This window comes from Phocoena phocoena, chromosome 2 (genome assembly GCF_963924675.1).
Source record: "Phocoena phocoena chromosome 2, mPhoPho1.1, whole genome shotgun sequence".
NCBI classification, from domain to species: domain Eukaryota; kingdom Metazoa; phylum Chordata; class Mammalia; order Artiodactyla; family Phocoenidae; genus Phocoena; species Phocoena phocoena.
The window spans coordinates 75,485,309-75,503,416 of record NC_089220.1 but is presented as its reverse complement, the minus strand read 5'-3'; the positions used below and the strand labels follow the sequence as shown (position 1 = coordinate 75,503,416).

The 18,108-nt window shown below is 39.7% G+C and overlaps 1 protein-coding gene across 2 annotated transcripts; it reads right to left on the bottom strand.

The window, feature by feature from the left end:
* Positions 1-1,009: 1,009 nt before the first annotated feature.
* RAB2B (RAB2B, member RAS oncogene family) lies at positions 1,010-18,041 on the bottom strand. 2 transcript variants are annotated; one of them, XM_065871621.1, is made up of 8 exons: positions 17,679-18,041; positions 17,362-17,433; positions 14,918-14,985; positions 8,010-8,092; positions 7,706-7,798; positions 4,064-4,175; positions 3,402-3,470; positions 1,010-2,680 (listed from the first exon to the last, which is right to left on the bottom strand). In XM_065871621.1, exons 1-8 carry the CDS (start codon positions 17,722-17,724, stop codon positions 2,573-2,575), a joined length of 651 nt encoding a protein of 216 aa, XP_065727693.1. In that variant the 5' UTR covers positions 17,725-18,041; the 3' UTR covers positions 1,010-2,572. The 2 variants fall into 2 exon arrangements, with proteins under 2 accessions (XP_065727693.1, XP_065727694.1); XM_065871622.1 differs by lacking the exon at positions 17,362-17,433 and having other exon boundaries at positions 2,573-2,680; positions 17,679-17,724.
* Between the last annotated feature and the right edge of the window lie 67 nt (positions 18,042-18,108).

The following is an 18,108-nucleotide window of genomic DNA, read 5'->3' as shown; positions in this document are numbered from 1 at the left end:
CCAAATACATTTCTCTGTATATTGAACAAAATCTGTTGGCCAAATTAAACTTGATGTTAGTATTAGGACTTACCAGAACAATATATCTGTCTGTAAATGCGTAGACAGATATGATCTTAATTACTAAGTTTCTAGAATGAGAACATATTATCCTTCTGCTTATTTGATAGAAAATAAACCTACTATCTAAAGAACCAGTTAATAAGCATTACAGAAAGGGGAATGGGTGTGCCTGCTATCCTCAATGATCTATAAATAGTAATGATTTAGACTGCTATAAATATGACTTCCAATAGTCCTGGCCTTCAAAAACCAACCAACACCCATATTACCTTATAACTACTATTCTTCACATGGGAGTGGGAGATCCACTTTCTATAATTCTTCATGACCATTTCATTCAGAACATCAGCAATGATCAACACAGGTCATGAATTTGCCCAGGTACTTCTGTTTCTCATGCTTCCCTAAAATTGGTGAAATACCTGAGTATAGAAGGTTATCAGTTGTTTGGATAAAATAACTGGATGTGGGATTCAGATCAAAAAGATACACTCTAAAATATCAAAATGGTATCCTTTAATGACTCTGAAAGCAGCAGCTCTAGGCAGAATGCTATCTCTGATCAGTGCTCTGATTCATCCCAATCACTAAAGGTTTTTTTGGTTGGTAAAGGAAAACTCCTGTATGGAAACTATTAAGTTATATTTACTTTAGTTCTGTCCCTGTTGTGAGGGGGCAAGCCAAATTCAACAGCCTCAATCCCTTTTAGAATGTGGTAGGATTTTTCAAAAACAAAACCAAACCAAACGATAATCAAAGCAATACTCCAAATGCCTTCCAACTTCCTGTGGTGCACTATTAAATAATACCACTACTACTGGGGGCAGAATCCTGTATAAAATGAATGTATCTTAAGGAGGCTTCTTCCAATACCTTTGATACAATTCCCTAGAAGGAGAGAGTATCTACTTATGTTTGGGATACAATCAGAAATGACACACGAAATGTCAGCAGCTTGGATACATGCATATATTTAATTATGAAACAATTCATCAACAACAAAAACAATGAGGAAAATTCACGAGACCTCAGTGCTGTGGAAGAGAGTGGGACATCAAGTCAAAATGATATAGCAACTGGCCCAGAAGGCTGCATGATTAGTGAAGCTAAGGCAAAGCTGACTAGGATAGAATTATATGCTCTTGAAAAGGAGAATGGCTGGAGAAGTATCCACTCATTTGACTGCTTGGAAGCAGGCAGCCTTAGTGTATGCTGCATGGAATGGAGGTGAAGGGCCGGGGAAGGGAGAGAGAGGAGAGGGAAAAGAGCAATATAGAATCCAGGGTAAGCAGGTGGAAGAGATTGAGATAGAATTACAAAGAGATGACGCTAAGGCCTTTTGTTTCCTCTGCAGCCTAAGATAAACCTGTTCCAGGTCTTTAAGTATGTCAGTCAAATTCAGTGATCACAGGAATAGCACTAGGCACCGAAGGAATGGTGGAGGAAGCGTTTTACAAAACTAAAAGGATAACACGGTTACTACTCTCAAGGAGCTTACAACCTACATGGGGAGACAGGTTCCACACACAAAGCTACTATAAAACATATTTACAAAGCAACATAAATACAAATAAATATACATATGAATAAACAATATATGAAAGCTAAAAGGTACTATGTCAATAATTGTTCAGAAGTCCCTAGGTCAGTCAAAGAAGGCGTTCTGAAGGAAAAAAATGTGGACTTTGAATATAATGTTAGTGGAGAGTAGGGCATGTGCAAAGGCATAGGAGTGGAAGCAAATATGCCATGTCCAGTAAGCAGATTAGCTTGACTACAATAGAAAGTCTAAATAGGTCTTCTTAAGAAGTGTGTGTGATGAAACAGTAGGAGTCTATTTGGTGAAAGACACTGACTTACGAATGTTAGGTCTGGTCCCTAAAACAAAATGAACAGGGAAAGATGTTTTCTCTAGGTAATGATAGTAAGTGGCTACAGGTCCAGGAGCAACTCCACTGCTTTCAAAATTTTATAGTTACTCTAAGACAGAGAAACTAGTAATGGGATGATGGAGAAGTATTCAGCATCCTTGAGCAGTTCAAGTAGAAGGAACCACTATCTGCAACACATCTTATGACGTGGCAAGTGAAAAATTTCAATGAAATCCCAAGACTGAGGATCTATGGTCAAAAGGCCAGCTGGATCCCAGTAATCTCAAGTGCTCAAGCAGAAGGTCCTAGACCATTGTTACTAATTCTTGGTGGGGAGTAGATTGTATATGCTTATAAAAGAATTTATTTTTGAACTACCATGACAATCAGCTTTGATCCTAACATTTTAGAAATTAAAATAGAAGGATGAGAAGAGCCCTAATCTATAGGGAATGCTCACGTCCCTGAAGAAGGACAGGTCAATAAGGGCCCAAATTCTCCCCTGGTCTTTAAGTGGAAAGGCAAAACATCACACCTTGAAAAGAGGCTTTTCTCAGCCAAAGCAAGTAAGACCTCTTTCTTTAAGCCTATTGATCTGAAGCTGTTCCAGGAAGGAAAAAAGAGTCCAGGCCAGATGTTCAGCAGCAGCCAGAGTCGGACCCCATGTCACGAGAGCTCCGCTGGGAGGCACTGGGTCCCACTGACGTTGAAATACACTGCTGGGGGCCAATCTTGATGCCATTTGCCTGTAGAAGAAAAGAGGCAGTAGTTCCCACCTCAGTGTGAAAGTTAAGTGGGAGAAAGGAGAGGGGTAAAAGGAGAAATCATTAATCACATTTTCTAGAAGTAGATATGGCCTTGGCAGGTAACCGTGCACTCTAGCCAGACTGCTGTGGAACAGTAATCTGTGACAGTGAAGATGAGATGACCAGCTCTGGTATTATCGATGACCAGAAGTGGCTTTCGTGCCCATTTTTAAAGTGACTGTTATACTTAAGTTTCATAGCTATGTGCAGAATCAGGATGTGATTAGGTTAAGAGTAAGAGGAGGTAAAAGAGAAGTGGCAGCATATTAGCATATAATCCCTTTTTCTGTTTTGACCCCAAATTTGCTTTATAGAAATGGCCGCGCTGAGCAATTAAGAATCACACTTCCCCAAGCTCTGGAATAGTAAAAAATAGTAAAAAATAGTAAAAATAGTAAAAAACTGAGAAAATCTCCCATAACGTATAAACCTTTTAGATCACCGATTAATAATCTCTTTAAGCATTCTGGGTCTCAGACTTGAGAAAAAACGAAAAGGATGACAGGTTTCTGTGTACCTACATAAAAAAAAAAAAATCAAGTATGAATTGGCATAGCTTCAAATAGTATCATGTTAGATAGGAAGTGCTTACATTCTAGGGAGCTTCCTATCCTGTTTAAGACAAAGCAAAGTTAATTGTCAGACCCCCACCCTATCTCACCTCATTGTGGACATCAAATAAACCCTGCTGGATCTTCCTATATATTTCTTTGGCTGTGTTAATGAAGGCCTAAAGGAAACATAAACCATAGTATTAGGCTCAAGTTTAGGTAGAGAGATTAAGAAAAGAGAATACAAATATTATTCCTATTTGGATTTCAAAGGTGAATTAGGAAATATTAGGAGAATGGAGTAAAAATACAGATGGTCCCCCAAAGGCCCTGTAAAAGCCATTGAGAGTAGTTTCAAAAAGAAAAAGGGGATTCTACGGTATTTTGGTACTGACACACGATATACCTAGGGTTCCTAGGCTGGTACCCTCTGCAAATAAAACAAACATGCTCTCTTCTCAGTTAGTTACTGAAGATACAGTCAGTATCAGGCTTACAAATGACTAAAGTAGAATCCATTAGTTCTACTGATTTACAAATAACAGTAGTGTCAATCCACACTTACCAATTAATGTTACCTAATATAAAAGTAAAGCCTTAGGAATCAAGGAAAAAGAAATGGAAAAATTCCCTTAAAGGGAGACACATGGTCACTATGACCGTAAGACATCCTTTTCTTACCCATGTCTTATAAGGGAAGAGAATTCTGAATTAAAGGACAAAGATATGGTATAATCTCTGAAAACTTTCCCTACTTTTTCCCAAATAGTACCTCTTCAACATTGCAGGCTGTTTTGGCTGACGTTTCCATGAATATAAGTCCATGCTCCCGAGCAAAGGCCTCCCCCTCTTCTCTCTTCACATCCCTACGGGATTCTAAGTCACTGCAAGAGATTAATTGGGGAGAAAACTGAAAAAAGATCCAAGTGAAAGAAGAAACTCTTGTTCTAAAAGAATCCCATAGCTGTTTCAACTGCCAGTTAATCCATAAAGAATGTAGATCCTGCATGATGTTCCTTGTATAGGGTTACTGATTTCTGTAGCCTCTTGGAAAATATTCTTCAGATCAGATTCTTGACAGCTGCTGCATGGTTGAGGATAATACCTTACTCTTATTACAGAGAAAAAGGTTTATAAGAGGTTAGGCAAGCCCCCTAGTTACTCAAGGTCTATGCCTTATGCTGCTTTTTTGAATGAGATCCAGTTAAAGCAAAGGAAAGAAGAGGAAAGGGAAATTCCAGTTACTGGAAAGTAGAAAAGTCATAGATGTCAAATCCCATAGTGATAAGCGTCTTCCTCTTTACTAGAATCAATCTACAAGAAAGAAGAGAGAGAGCGAGGAATAGGGAGAACACAGTTGCCTTAACACACACTAGTCTCATTATTAATGTGTGTAATAAGTAGCAGCCTGCCACCAGGGAAATGAGGGATATGGATAAAATTAGGTGATACTGGGCTTCCCTGGTGGCGCAGTAGTTGAGAGTCCGCCTGCCGATGCAGGGGACGCGGGTTCGTGCCCCGGTCCGGGAAGATCCCACATGCCACGGAGCGGCTGGGCGCGTGAGCCATGGCCGCTGAGCCTGTGCGTCCGGAGCCTGTGCTCCGCAACCAGAGAGGCCACAACAGTGAGAGGCCCGCGTACCGAAAAAAAAAAAAAAAAATTAGGTGATACTGAGGATGTGAAGACAGAGCCAAGGAATGAGAAAAAATAAAGTGGCATGCAAAGGCTTTATGCAAGACAAGATAAAAGGCTGCAGAATAAGGCAAAGGTGAACTGCCTGATTTTCATTTTTCTAATTGGAAATTTTCATTTGGGAGGATTCCACTTTTTCACCATAAAAAAAAAAATCAAGGAGTAAGTCCATTAGAGAACAACAAACCTACAAAATGTAGATTTATTATTCATCAGCTCTGTGAAGACCAGGGAAGAACTAACCCTAGATGGCAACAGTCCAAAATTTGTACCTCAGCCCAGACACACCTCTAAGCCCCAGATCAGTTTGTCCATTTGTCTGTTCTTCATTTCCACTCTGATGTGTAAAAGGCACCTCAGAAGTACATCAAAATGAAATGTCCTGATTCTGTCCCAAGCTTCCACATCTCCAGAAATGGCACAAGCCAAAAACCAAGACATTATTAACACCTTTTCCTCCTTCACTCCAAATACCTTATCCACCCCAAAGCAAGGTACTCCAAAATGTACCTTAAAATCATACTTTTCTCTCTCTGTGTCATCGACCTAGTCTAATCCACCACTCTCTCACTTGGACTGCTGCTGCTGAGATCCACGTCAACCCTTGCTCCCCTCCAGGGTGATCTTTTAAAACCTGATCAAGCTACTTCTCTGCTTAAAACTCTTAAATGCTTCCTACTGTGTTTAGAATAAAATCCAAACTCCTCTCTCAGATCAGTAACTGCCATGATGAGATCTGGCCCCTGCCTTCTTTTCCAACTTCATCTTGCACCATTCCCCTCTGATTTAGTCCAACCATACCAGGTTTCTTTCAACATTTTAAACTTATCGAGCTTCTTTCCAGTTTAAGGCTTTCACACAGCTTTTTACCCCTATTTGATACTTTTTAAAATCTTTGCCCACTGGACTCTTGCACATCCTTCAGATTCCAGCTTAAATTACAACTCTAAATCAAAAATAAGTACCCTGGTACTCTTTTTTATAGAGCCCTTTTTCTTCCCCTTCACTGCATTTATCATAATTTGTAATCAGATACAAATCATTTTATATTCAATAACTATGTCCCCATTGACTGTAAGCTCCATGGGAATGGGGGCAGGGCTTTGTTTGCACCTTGCACACTCAGGGTCTGGCACAATGTCTAAGACATAACAGGTTTTCCATAAATTGGTTGAACCAATAAATGAGTACAATTAGTCTGTGGCCACAGTTCTCAAACGATGCACCTTAGGCACTTCTACAAACTCACAAGGGTGCCACAGGTTACTTTAAATATTCAAGGGAAACACAGCAACACTCAACATCAGAACACCAAATAAATTACAAGCTTGATATAACTGGCAATGTCACCATCAGATCCTGACAGATCCCATTCAACATTTGCACATCTTTGCGAAGCTGACTTTTTGGCAGTTGCTGTGACAAAAAGCAAACCCTGCACTAAAATCAATTTGGAATGGAGAGTGGTAGTGTCCAATATTGATTCCAAGGTTTGAGAAGCTGTGCTGTCATTATGGTTATTTAAGAATGAAATAAAAAATTATTTTTCTTTTAATTTATGTTTTTCATTTTTCAGTTAGTTGTTATGACAAAAATACGTGTTATGTTGTTTAGATTTATTTAATAACAAAACTATTAGGTATGTCTTTTGGCCTATGGGTGCCTTAGAAAATTTATTGAGAATAACAAGTGTTGGTGAGGATGTGGAGAAACTGGAACCCTTGTGCATTGTTGGTAGTAATGTTAAATGGTGTAGCCACTATGGAAAACAATACAGCGGTACCTCAAAAAATCAAACAGAATTTCCATAAGATCCAGCAATTCCACTTCTGGGTATATACTCTAAAGAATTGAAAGCAGGGACCCAAACAGATATCTGTACACCCATGTTGACAAGAAGCATTATTCACAATAGCCAAAAGGTAGAAGCAACTGAAGTGTACATCAATAGATGAATAAACAAAATGTGGTAAATACATACAATGGACTACTATCCACCCTTAAAAGGGAAGGAAAGTCTAACACATGCTACAATATGGATAAATTTTGAAGATGTTATGCTAAATGAAATAAGCCAGTAATAAGAAGACAACTATTGTATGATTCCACTTATATGTGGTGCCTAGAATAGTCAACTTTATTGAGACAGGAAGTAGAATGGTGGTTGCTAGGGGCTGGTGGGATGGGGAATGTGGAGTTACTGTTTATGGTAACAGAGTCTCAGTCGGGGAAGATGAAAAAGTTCTGGAGATGAATGGTGGTGATGGTTACAGAACAATGTAAATATACTTAATGCCACAGAACTATCTACTTAAAAATGGTTAAAATGGTAAATTTTATGTTATGTGTATATATATATATATTTTTTTTTTTTTTTGCGGTATGCAGGCCTCTCACTGTTGTGGCCTCTCCTGTTGCGGAACACAGGCTCTGGACGCGCGGGCTCAGTAGCCATGGCTCACAGGACCAGCCGCTCCGCGGCATGTGGGATCTTCCCAGACCGGGTCACAAACCCGTGTCCCCTGCATTGGCAGGCGGACTCTCAACCACTGTGCCACCAGGGAAGCCCTGTTATGTATATTTTAACCACAATAATTTTTTTTTTTTAACTGAGACACTAAATGTACCTAAACTAAAAAAGTTTAGGGCCCAAATGATCCAATGTCCACAGAGTACCTAGATGACTCCTGGTACTTATTATTTATACAAATAAAATTTTACCTCTTATTCCCAATCAGCATGATAACCATGTTGGAGCTAGAGTGCTGCCGGGCATCCTCTAACCATGAGGTCAAGTGGTTGAAGGTTTCACGCCTACAGCAGAAAAGTTTAGAAAGTGGATCAAAGGCTTATTTCAAAACGCCAAAGCAATTCCAAATGTATGGGAAAAGGGGGAACATTATATGTGTAAAGAAAAATATTAGAGAGGCCTTTCCTCTTTAGCATTCTAACTAGATTCAGTAGATAAAAAAGGTATTGAGAACAGAGGAAAGAATCTGCCTCTCACCCACCAGATGTTACTCACCTTGTAATGTCATACACCAGCAGTGCTCCGGCTGCTCCCCTGTAGTAGGAACGGGTGATAGAACGGAAGGATTCTTGTCCAGCCTTTTCCATCAACATGACAACAAAAAAAATCCCAACAAAACCAGGTTATTTCCAGAGAAATTACTTGATCACATGCCACTCTAACACAAAGGACTTAATTTTACAAAAGAACTTCTATTAAGAAAAGAGGGGCTTCCCTGGTGGCGCAGTGGTTGAGAGTCTGCCTGCCTATGCAGGGGACACGGGTTCGTGACCCGGTCCGGGAAGATCCCACATGCCTTGGAGCGGCTGGGCCTGTGAGCCATGGCTGCTGAGCCTGCGCGTCCGGAGCCTGTGCTCCGCAACGGGAGAGGCCACAACAGTGAGAGGCCCGCGTACAGCAAAAAAAAAAAAGAAAAAAAAAGAAGAAAAGAGAATTAGGGAAAAGGACACCTGACTGCCCAGGGAGAAGTCCAGGTGGGAAATCAATATTTTTCAATGACAGTGCAATGGATATTTTGGGTGGGTCAACTCTTCCTATGAGACTGTCCATCAAATTGCTGAATGTTTAGCATCGCTGGCTCCCCGTCGCAATGCTAGTAGTGCCCCACAGTGTGACAGTCAAAGACATTCCCATACATTTCCCAATATCCCCTAGGAAAGAACTGGAAACAGAACTAGAAACTCAGAGTATTTTCAATCCCATATGATGCTGAACATATCACATTAACCTTTCTTTTCTGTTTCTATTCCTTTATCTATAAAAAGGAAAATTATCTTAGAATGCCAATGCCCTGTCTAATGGAAGTTTCCTTTTGATGGATCAATGTAGAAAATTAGATACAAAACACTTAAATTGGACATATGCTGATTAACCTTTAGTGTTCCACTAATAAAGGCAGGACTACCAAGATGTCCCTTGCTGGGATCTTGTCATGGCAAACAGGAATAACAAATAGGGAAAGAAGCCCAGGGCCCAGGACAGAGTTTTCCTAATACAAACCCAACTGTTTATACTCTAATCGCATTTCCAACTGGGGCCAAGATATTAGGTTTTATTTATAACCGAGCAATTTATTAATTCCCCCATATACTGGATACTTTTGGTTTCCTGATGGAAGAAGTTTTGGGGTTTTTTTGGGGTTTTCATTAAAGGAAGCAAAATCATCTAAATATGAATACCCTGAATACTGAATCTATCCTATAGGAAAAGTTTTCATATTCTTGAAATTCTTTATCCTCATATTCCAACATAAAGTTTAGGAAGGAAGACTACTGTTCATAATTTAAAGATAGGAAAACTAAGATGTGGAAAATAAATAGCTTTTTCATAGTATAATAACAATAACAGTAATGATACGAATTATATCACAAATGGGAAAAATTAGGCTCAAAGGACAGTTCAGTAACGGGCCAAAAGTTATAAACTCTATATATGTTGAATCCATAATTTAAACTTAGGAGCTTAAGCCACATAGCACAGGGAGATCAGTTGGGTGCTTTGTGACCACCTAGAGGGGTGGGATAGGGAGGGTGGGAGGGAGGGAGACGCAAGAGGGAAGAGGAATATATGTATGTATAAATGATTCATTTTGTTATAAAGCAGAAACTAACACACCACTGTAAAGCAATTATAATCCAATAAAGATGTTTAAAAAATAAATAAATAAACTTAGGAGCTTAGTACTTCATAGCACAAAAGTTTGTTTTCTTAGACATTATTTCATATAACCTAAACCCGGGTTTGAAGGTGAGAAGAGTGTTCCAGTACACTAATTCTAAGGTTACTTTTCCAACAATACAAGAATCTCTTACTATAAGAATCATACAAATGGGACCTCCCTGGTGGTCCAGTGGTAAGGAATCCGCCTTCCAATGCAGGGGACATGGGTCCGATCCCTGGTCGGGGAACTAAGATCCCACATGCCGTGTGGCAACTAAGCCCATGCACCTCAATGAGAGACCCCGTGTGCCGCAAACTACAGAGCCCACGCACCCTGAAGCCCACGCACCACAACTAGAGAGAGAAAACCCACAGGCCACAACCAGAAATAAGCCCGCACGCCACAACAAAAGATCCCGCATGCTGCAGTGAAGATCCCTCATGTCACAACTAAGACCCGACACAGCCAAAAATAAATAAATATAAAAATATATATTTAAAAAAAGGAATCATACAAACGTTTTAATGAGTTGCATACCTATTAGAACAAAATCCAAAAATAATTTTAAAGAAGTTTGTTGGTAATATTAACAAAACTTTAAGATTTAAAACATGCTTTTTCCCTCCAAGAGTTCACTTAAATTTTATTTATCCTCTAATGGTTTTACGTCTTAAATTATTTGATTCCTGTTTTTCTTTTTTTCTTTTTTTTTTTTTTTGCTGTACATGGGCCTCTCACTGCTGTGGCCTCTCCCGTTGCGGAGCACAGGCTCCGGATGCACAGGCTCAGCGGCCATGGCTCACGGGCCCAGCTGCTCCGTGGCATGTGGGATCTTCCTGGACTGGGGCACGACCCTGTGTCCCCTGCATCGGCAGGTGGACTCTCAACCACTGCGCCACCAGGGAAGCCCCCCTGTTTTGCTTTTATCTTACTTTTTCTCGTCTTCTGCTATGGTTGAAAGCTTCCTTCCTTGTGGCCTTGTAGGAACTAAAAGGGAAAGTCTGAGGGAGGCCTGTGTTATGGTTGAATCATATGGCAGCATTTAACTTTAGCAGATGAAAATAATTACAGTGGGCCATCAGAAATGCTTTTTAAAATCAAATCACTTTAAATCTCAAATAAACAATCTAACCCTACACTTAAAACAACTAGAGAAAGAAGAACAAAGAAACCCCAAGTCAGTAGAAGGAAAGAAATCATAAAAATCAGAGCAGAAATAAATGAAATAGAAATGAAGAAAACAATAGCAAAGATCAATAAAACTAAAAGCTGGTTTTTTGAGAAGATAAAATTGATAAACCCTTAGCCACACTCATAAAGAAAAAAATGGAGAGGATGCAAATCAATAAAATTAGAAATGAAAAAGGAGAAATCACAACCGATACTGCCGAAATACAAAGGATTATAAGAGACTACTATAAACAATTATATGCCAATAAAATGGACAACCACAAAGAAATGGACAAATTCTTGGAAAGGTACAATTTTCCAAGACTGAACCAGAAAGAATTAGAAAATATAAACAGACCTATCACAAGTAATAAAATTGAAACCATAATTAAAAATATTCCAACAAACAAAAGTCCAGGGCCAGATGGCTTCACAGGCAAATCCTATCAAACATTTAGAGAGAAGAGCTAACACCCATCCTTCTCAAACCCTTCCAAAAAATTGCAGAGGGAGAAACACTCCCAAATTCATTCTACGAAGCCACCATCACCCTGATACCAAAACCAGAAAAAGATACCACAAAAAAAAGAAAATTATAGACCAATATCACTGATGAACATAGATGCAAAAATCCTCAACAAAATACTAGCAAACAGAATTCAACAATACATTAAAAGGATCATACACCATGATCAAGTGGGATTTATCCCAGGGATGCAAGGATTCTTCAATATATAGCAAATCAATCAATGTGATACACCACATTAACAAATTACAGAATAAAAACCATATGATCATCTCAATAGATGCAGAAAAAGCTTTCGACAAAATTCAACACCTGTTTATGATAAACACTCTCCAGAAAATGGGCATAGAGGGAACCCACCTCAACATAATAAAGGCCACAAATGACAAACCCACAGCAAGCATCATACTCAATGGTGAAAAACTGAAAGCATTTCCACTAAGATCAGGAACAAGACAAGGCTGCCTACTCTCACCACTCTTATTCAACATAGTTTTGGAAGTCCTAGGCACGGCAATCAGAGAAGAAAAGGAAATAAAAGGAATACAAATTGGAAAAGGAAGTAAAACTGACACTGTTTGCAGATGACATGATACTGTACATAGAAAATCCTAAAGACGCCACCAGAAAACTACTAGAACTAATCAATGAATTTGGTAAGGTTACAGGATACAAAATTAATGAACAGAAATCTCTGGCATTCCTACACACCAACAATGAAAAATCAGAAAGATAAATTAAGGAAACACTCCCATTTACCACTGCAATAAAAAGAATAAAATACCTAGGAATAAACTGCCTAAGGAGGTGAAAGATTTGTACTCAGAAAACTATAAAACACTGATGAAAGAAATCAAAGATGACACAGACAGATGGAAAGATATACCATGTTCTTGGATTGGAAGATTCAATATTGTGAAAATGCCTACACTACCCAAAGCAATCTACAGATTCAATGCAATCCCTATCAAACCACCAGTGGCATTCTTCACAGAATTAAAAAAATTTTTTTACAATTCGTATGGAAACACAAAAGACCTCGAATAGGCAAAGCAATCTTGAGAAAGAAAAATTGAGCTGGAGGAATCTGGCTTCCTGACTTCAAACTATACCACAAAGCTACAGTAATCAAGACAGTATGGTACTGGCACAAAAACAGAAATATAGATCAATGGTACAGGATAGAATGCCCAGAGATAAACCCACACACATATGGTAACCTAATTTACTACAAAGGAGGCAAGAACATACAATGGAGAAAAGACAGCCTCTTCAGTAAGTGGTGCTGGGAAAACTGGACAACTACATGTAAAACAATGAAATTAGAACACTACCTAACACCATACACAAAAATAAACTCAAAATGGATTAAAGGGCTTCCCTGGTGGCACAGTGGTTGAGAGTCCACCTGCTGATGCAGGGGACATGGGTTCATGTCCCGGTCCAGGAGGATCCCACATGCCGCGGAGTGGCTGGGCCCGTGAGCCATGGCTGCTGAGCCTGCGCGTCCGGAGCCTGTGCTTCACAACAGGAGAGGCCACAACAGTAAGAGGCCCATGTACCACAAAAAAAAAAAAAAAAAAAGGATTAAAAACCTAAATGTAAGACCAGACACTATAAAACTCTTAGAGGAAAACGTAGGAAAAACACTCTTTGACATAAACCACGGCAAGATCTTTTTGACCCACCTCGTAAAGGAAATAAAAACAAAAATAAACAAATGGGACCTAATGAAACAAAAGCTTTTGCACAGCAAAGGAAACTATGAACAAGACAAAAAGACAACCCTCAGAATGGGAGAAAATGTTTGCTAATGAACAATAGACAGAGGATTAATCTCCAAAACATACAAACAGCTCATGGAGCTCAATATCAAAAAAACAAACAACCCTATTAAAAAATGGGTGGAAGACCTAAATGGACATTTCACCAAGGAAGACATACAGATGGCCAAGAGGCACATGAAAAGATGCTCAACATCACTAATTACTAGAGAAATGCAAATCAACACTACAATGAGGTATCACCTCACACCAGTCAGAAGGGCCATCATCAAAAAATCTAGAAACAATAAATGCTGGAAAGGGTGTGGTGAAAAGGGAACCCTCCTGCACTGTTGCTGGGAATGTGAATTGATACAACCACTATGGAGAACAGTATGAAGGTTTCTTAAAAAACTAAAAATAGAACTACCATATGACCCAGCAATCCCACTACTGGGCATATACCCTGAGAAAACTATAATTCAAAAAGAGACATGTCCCACAATGTTCATTGCAGCACTATTTACAATAGCCAGGAAATGGAACCAATCTAAATGTCCATCAACAGATGAATGGATAAAGAAGATGTGGCACATGTATACAATGGAATATTACTCAGCCATAAAAAGAAATGAAATTGAGTTATTTGTAGTGAGGTGGATGGACCTAGAATCTGTCACACAGAGTGAAGTAAGTCAGAAAGAGAAGAACAAACACCGAATGGTAACACATATATATGGAATCTAAAAAAAAAAGTGGTACTGATGAAACTAGTTGCAGGGCAGGAATAAAGATGTAGACATAGAGAATGGACTTGAGGACACAGGGAGTGGGAAGGGTAAGCTTGGACGAAGTGAGAAAGTAGCATTAACATATATACACTACCAAATGTAAAACAGCTAGTGGGAAGCAGCCCCATAGCACAGGGAGATCAGCTCAGTGCTTGGTGAGGACCTAAAGGGGTGAGATAGGGAGGGTGGGAGGGAGATGCAAGAGGGCGTATGTATATGGCTGATTCACTTTGGTGTACAATAGAATCTAACACAGTATTGTGAAGCAATTATACACCAATAAAGATATTAAAAAAAATCAAATCACTTTACTTCTTAATCTCAATCCAAGTTCCTGAACCAAAGTTTGTGAGCCAATAAGCTAGAAAGAGTGAGCAGTTCAATCTGGGTTGGTGTGCATCAGTCTGAGGTATCTTTGTCCATCCCCAGTAAAAATAAAATCTGAAGCAGCAAAGAATTAAGATGGAGACAAAGAGAATTAACAGCTTTCTAATCTCCCCCAAACGGAAGCATCAGATTATATATAGTTTCAAGATATATAATCCATTCCTACAAAGTCAGATAGGCTCATTTCCTAAGAATCAAAATGCATTCCAAAGTAAAATACAAATGAATTTGGGATTTTTTTTTTTTTTGGCCGTGCCACGTGGCTTGTGGGATCTTAGTTCCCTGATCAGGGATTGAACCTGGGCCCTTGCAGTGAAAGCACAGAGTCCTAACCACTGGACTGCCAGGGAATTCCCCAACTTGGGATTATGTAATCAATATTTTTACTAGAGCAAACTCATATATTATTTGGGTAATTTAAAACAAAAAGATATGGCATTCAGAATTTGTAACTGTAACAGATGGAAGTGAAAGCTTCCCTATCTCTTTGATTTCACTCTTCTACTACCCTGATCTCCACCATTAGCCCCACCATCATAGCCCTTTGCCCCTGCATCAGCCTTTAGTGTTATATTCAGGACTAAAGTATTTTTGTTTCCTCTCACCGTATCCCAGATTTGCAGTTTGATTTGTTTTCCATCAATGTTGACCATACGGGCCCCAAACTCCACACCTGTCAGTGAAAACCGAGAGAAAGAATGAACAACAGCCATGTTGAATGAGAGGTTCATGCTTTTCCTCAATGTGCTAAAGACTCATCCTCTGTCTGCACTTAGTACCACTAAGCACATTACAGCTGCCTATTTGCTCCAATTCATTTTGTGCTCCTTGAAGTTTTACTTACCTTCTAGAATTAAAAACTGCTCTAGATAATGACCTTGGAAATATAACCAAAAAGCAGATATGGGGATAAAACTAATTAAGAAATCAAGGAAAAGGTGAATAAATTTTTAGCATTATTATTTAATGCTTAAATGTTATTAGGTAATGTTTAAGTTTGTAACTTTTTTAAAAACTTATAAAAATTTTGAAAATATTTACTAATATTTTCTCAAAGTCACTCTCTAGTCCTCTATATGAAACAATATTTCTTTTTGCAATTCTAGAATTTTTGTTTTAGAAAAGCACCTATCTAAGAAGTAGGTTCTCAAGAATGAAACATTTCAGGTCTCCAATCATTCCCAGAGTTCACTGGAAAACAGCCTTCCTCCTAGGAGTTTGGAAACAGATAGTCTGATAAAGATTTTGGTTTACCTGGCATTCAGCTTCTTTCAAGGTTATGTCAGGACAAAACTTAAAAATTGAAGATTACTTACATTAAAATTACTTGATGATAAGTCAAACAATTTGTCCTATTTTCTATTTTTATACAGTACTTTACTCCAGGACTTCTGATTTCCAAGTAAGAAAGAGCACTAATCTAGCTTCTGCTATTCAGTGGCCCCAGGCACAATGTGACCAGAATCTCAACTCTAAAGTTCTGCAGTCAATAAGACAAATTAAAAAATTGCTTCTTACTACTCTGGACTGCTTCATCAAGAATAGTGATAGTTACTAAAAAAAAAAAAAGTCACTAATTTTGTTTTCTTTCTGGACAAGAAGAATGGAATTTCAGTGGGGAAGAATTAAAAAATAACACTTTTGTCCCCTTTTATGCAACTTGCTCTAATTACACAGAAACCTTCATATTTTGCACATATTTTCTATCTAACTGCCTTGTTTATCTTGGCACAGAAAACTGAATTCAGAAAGAAACACAGCCTATACTGGACTCTGGGGAAAACTTGATTGATCACTTCATTCCCCTGTTTTGAAACTTGTTTTGAAACTTACTCCCATTACCTTCAGGTGTTTCAAAATTTCATCCCTAATATATTCTCTTCCCGCTCTCCACTTTAAATTCCATGCTCCAACCATATTAAATTACTTTCAGTTTTCCAAATGTAGCCTGATCTCTGTTATTCCTGAGCCTTTGCACATTTTATTCCTTCTTGCCCTGATCACTTTTCCCTCATCTCTACAACCCCTTTGCCTGGCAAACTCCTGCTCATTCTTCCATTTTCAGCCTCTCTTGATAGAGGTGGTACCTCTTTTCCCCTTTTGCAGTTGAAATTTACTTGTCATTATCTGCCCCCAGCCCCACCTCCTACACTGGACTTTCAATGTAGGCACAGTGTTTGCCTTGTTAAGCACTGTATCACTAGCACCTAGCACAGAGTAGTTGTGCACTTAATATTCATTTGCAAAAATATTTTCCTGTTGATACTATCCTCTAAATCCTTTTCTAACCTCATTAGGTATTTCTGAATAAGTCCTTTGGGCTCAGTAGTAACTTAGACTTCCATAAGGTGTGACTTGGAAGTGGCAATATAGTAAGAATAGGAGCTAGGGATTTTATTCTGAAACTGCATCTGCATGGCAAGAAGACTAGTTTTACACATATATTTTTTGGGGGGCTGGAGTTATGGAGATTATGGGGAAAGGGTTGTTAAAGCCCCAGCAGGCCATGCCTTATCACAAATACGTGGAAGATGTTCATACTTCCCAGGATCACCAGTGTGTCTCTGAACTCTATGATTCTCTTTTCTTTAAAACAAAAGTTATTAGTTCCATGTACCTTTTAATTCTAAGTCTGGGATGGGTCTTCAATTTGCTTCCTGCTTTCCAACACACACACAAAATCTATATAGCAGTGATTACTTTGAAAAAACACATGTGAGGTTCGCACTAATTTACCGCAAAGCAAGGTGAGTTTTTGAATAGTTATGTTTCCGTGGGATTTTCCACAGACATACAAATTGCATTTGGGAAAACAAATCCTACAGCAACTAATCCATACCTCACGCTCATCTCTAAATTTAAAGTTACCTTTCAATTACTTACTCCCCATTTATCAGCATTTGATTAGTCACACTTCACTAAACATAACTTTAAAATAGTTCAAAAATAGGGAGAGGTAACTTTTTACTTCGAACACCAAAGGCTGCTAACTTTCCACTTTAGTTCGCCATATTTCATAACCTATTCTAGGACAGGTACATGCATTTACCTATTGTGAGGTCGTGGACAGGCTGGAACCTCTTGTCTGTAAACTGCAGGAGGAGACATGACTTCCCCACACCTGAAAGAAAAGGACGCGCGTTCTAGAAGTTACGCCGCCCGGGTACAGTCCAGTGTCGGGGCGTCCGGGACTCGGGAAGGGGAGCGGAGAGCCCGGAACCCCGAGCCCCGAGCCCCGCCCCCGGCCGCCCGCCCCGCCCCCGCTTCACTTAATCGCCCAGCCCACTGAATGAGCCCCGCCCCCCAAGACCCGATTTCGGTGCTTCGAATCCCCGCCCCAGCTTGAGGGCTGTCGCCCCGAGTTACCTGTGTCCCCGATGATGATGTACTTGAAGAGATAAGCATAAGTCATGGTCCCGTTTCCTCTGGATTCCGGGTCCGCCCGACTTCTACAGCCCTTTACCTCCGGCCTCTCTAGCCACTCAGTCTATCGACCTCCGGCCCCTCTAGCCCAGATCACGTCTCTATTACTCTCCCTCGAAATCCCCTTTCGGTCGGAACGACGGTAATACCCAGATACCAGCTCCAGGGCCGTCTGTAACACTCCTACCTGCCATTATCCCACCAAGCTCCAGGGGGAGATAGCTAGCCTTTCAGTGCTCTCGGCCTTCCCGGGCTGACTCGCAACAGCCCCACGGCGCTCCTTCCAATCAGCGGAGAGCGACGCACGTCGTTGTGGAAGTGACGGCAGTTCCGTGTCCAGTGGGGCGGTGGGAGCGATGAGGGAACTGAGACC

Bases quoted from the DNA above. Each gene is read 5' to 3' on its own strand.
- RAB2B (XM_065871621.1), bottom strand. From the start codon at position 17,724: ATGACTTATGCTTATCTCTTCAAGTACATCATCATCGGGGACACAG. The intron at 4,176-7,705 runs GTAAAATTTTAT...AATCTCTTGCAG, and splicing joins ATGCTGATTGGGAATAAGAG to TGACTTAGAATCCCGTAGGG. The intron at 2,681-3,401 runs GTGAGATAGGGT...TTTCTTCTACAG, and splicing joins TATTTGATGTCCACAATGAG to GCAAATGGCATCAAGATTGG.